At 45.4% G+C, this 2,661-nt stretch overlaps 1 protein-coding gene across 1 annotated transcript; it reads right to left on the bottom strand.

Annotated features, from left to right (window-relative positions):
* Window positions 1-981: 981 nt before the first annotated feature.
* LOC122053947 (protein RGF1 INDUCIBLE TRANSCRIPTION FACTOR 1-like) lies at window positions 982-2,661 on the bottom strand. The gene is made up of 4 exons (XM_042615861.1): window positions 2,421-2,661; window positions 2,123-2,326; window positions 1,804-2,019; window positions 982-1,721 (listed from the first exon to the last, which is right to left on the bottom strand). Exons 1-4 carry the CDS (start codon window positions 2,478-2,480, stop codon window positions 1,527-1,529), a joined length of 675 nt encoding a protein of 224 aa, XP_042471795.1. The 5' UTR covers window positions 2,481-2,661; the 3' UTR covers window positions 982-1,526.

Below are 2,661 nucleotides of genomic sequence, written 5' to 3'. Positions count from 1 at the left end.
ACACTTAGACCAGAGATTTTTCAATAGAGAGAGCTTTCATACACCAGCATTAATCGGGCAGGACCCAAGATGGACGTCTTGACCGTGCGGGGGAATAGGAAATGACTTCCTCAATAAATTATCTTCAGATTTTTCAATTATTTTGATTAAGTTGAGATAGTTTACTTTAACACGATCATAATTACTGCACTTTGTAACAACGATACTATAGCTACTATATAATAGTGTAAAATAAAAAATATATAACAGATGTTATTTTAATATTTTTTAAAAAATATTTTTTTAATGAAAATGATAATAAGAGGTGTTGTTTTACTATTTCCCCTTCTATTTGTTCTAATAATGTGGATAGAGAAATAAAAAGAGACAAAATCACTCAATGCATGCATTTATTTAAGTTTGTGAGGCCAAGAAGAAGGCTCATCTTTGTCACTCGCAACCTTATTGAGAAGAAGACATACCTCACCATTCATTGAACGTAGCTCATTCAAATTAGAGATCTCTATAAAATTTCTCTCCTCCCCCAATCATAAAATTGTAAACACCTTTCTAAAATTTGTACTCATTGAGCTTTAGAAGAGCTTAAAAGAATATCTCTTCTTACACATATTTGATATTTATGTGGTTGTCCTACACCCATCTCGAAAGTCATCCAAACATATTATACAAGTGGGGATTAGATGCCTCTCCCTCCTAGTCAGCCTATCGCTTTGCCACATCAAAAAGAAAAGGGCGAAAGATCATCATCCTCTCTGTGATCTCTCAATTTACAAGCTTTATTATGGTCCACCCCAACACATGCCATGCCATGCCCTTCCCTCCGCGACATTTTCACATTGCTCCAAGTATTTAATTTTTCAAGAGGAGAAAGTGATTGATCTAGCCTTTAAAATTTTTTTATTAATCATCAGAAATAGAAGTATATCAATCATATGTCGTTTCCATAAACACTTCAATTTCATCCCCTTAGAACAGTAGGATGATTAACATATAAAGTATTGATATATTAAATCTTGAGATCGAAATTTTTAGATACGTTTGAGCCTATCTGTTTTTTTATGTATTGACCACTACACTAATAATTAATAATTATCTCCGTAGGTGCATTAGCATAATCACGTGCCGACTTTCCAAACTAACAACATGAATTTTTTAAGAAAAAAATATGAACGGCTGAGATTAAATCCGCTGGCGAATCGAATTCTCATTGACACAGAATCTATCCACCGCCAGCTGCGTGGCTGCACAGCGACCGCCGTCGGGAGGCAGATGGCTCGACTGCGATGGTCAACCGACGATGGCAAACGCATCCCGTGCGTTCGACGCATTGCCGCATTGAGAAATAGATCGAAATCGCATAGGTTTTCTGTAAATTTGAACGAGCGAGTCCGGGGAACGAAGCAGAAGCTCAGCAGTTTATTACACGTCATTGATCACGAAAATGGCTCCAGCTCCATGATGAAGATGAACTGAGCGCAGTCGACGTTGTGTTTGAATATATACAGCATGCAGTCGAGCAGTGTTTGTTATTCGGTGCTGAAGGGAGCCCTGTGGGGGATGCCCTTCCTCCTCCGGGCGCCGGAGGCCGGCGGCGAGGTTGAGGGGGTGAGGCTTTGCGTCCTCGCGATACCGAGGCTGGAGCTCGCGAATGAGTCGTCGGATCCCGACGCTGTCGGTTGCCTCTCGAGTGGTGACTTCTTGCCGGTGCCGGGGCCGGCGACCTGAAAGGAGCATTTCGTCGAACAGTTGGTGGGCGAGAGGTGGATGAGATAATGAGGGTTTGGAATTGGGGAAAAAGAGGACCTTGCAGCCGAGGGAGCAGAAGCAGAAGGAGTCGAGGAGGCTCCGGTCGCAGGCCTCGCAGGTGTTGCCGACGCCCTTGCCTGGCCTCGGCTGGGGGCGCTCGTTGAGGAAGACGATCCGGGCGCTGTTGATGATGTAGGTCTGCACGCCGGCGATGTCGAGCACCTTCTGGATCTCCGACACCCGGATCACGTCGTGGTACGATGACCGCCGAATCTGCATCATCATCGTCATTCCATCACCGCGCTGTCGTCGGAATCCTAAATGGAAGTACCAAACGCAAAGGAAGGAAGGAATGAGGGAATATCCCTCTCCGAACCTGGATCGTGTGGTGGTCGCGGTGGCGGTAGGCAAGGCACAGCGAGCAGAGGGCGCCGTCGGCGCAGTCGAGGCAGAACATGTTGCACTCCCTCCGGTGCGCGTCGGCATGGAGCGCGCATTGCCCGAAGAACCGGATGGCCAGCAGCCGCCGTAGCCACGGGGGCCACCGCCCCGCCGCATCCTCCGGCCATCCTCCTCCTCTCTGCTCCCAATAAAAAAAAAATCCAATTTTTCCAATTCGAATCAAAGAAAACCCCAAAAAAAAAAAAAAAATCAATCTTTGACAGAAGCCTCACCATGACTGGCTTGTTCTTGTTCTTGAGCTCTTTCAGAGAGGATTCCTGGTCGACCACCATTTTCGATTCTGCTAAATGTCGACCTAATTCTCCTCCGATCGAAACAGAGTTTGCGACAAGTGGTTTGGAAGCGAAAAAGCTTTAGCCTTGAGGAAGAAGAAGACGAAGAGGGGTTTGAATTCTTATTGAGATGACAGGGATCCTCCTCCATTCTTATCCCTTCTCTACCTTCTCTTCTCCA

The sequence above is a fragment of the Zingiber officinale genome, chromosome 1B, assembly GCF_018446385.1.
Source record: "Zingiber officinale cultivar Zhangliang chromosome 1B, Zo_v1.1, whole genome shotgun sequence".
Lineage (NCBI taxonomy): Eukaryota > Viridiplantae > Streptophyta > Magnoliopsida > Zingiberales > Zingiberaceae > Zingiber > Zingiber officinale.
The sequence above is the reverse complement of the archived record's forward strand: the minus strand, read 5'-3'. Positions and strand labels throughout refer to the sequence as shown.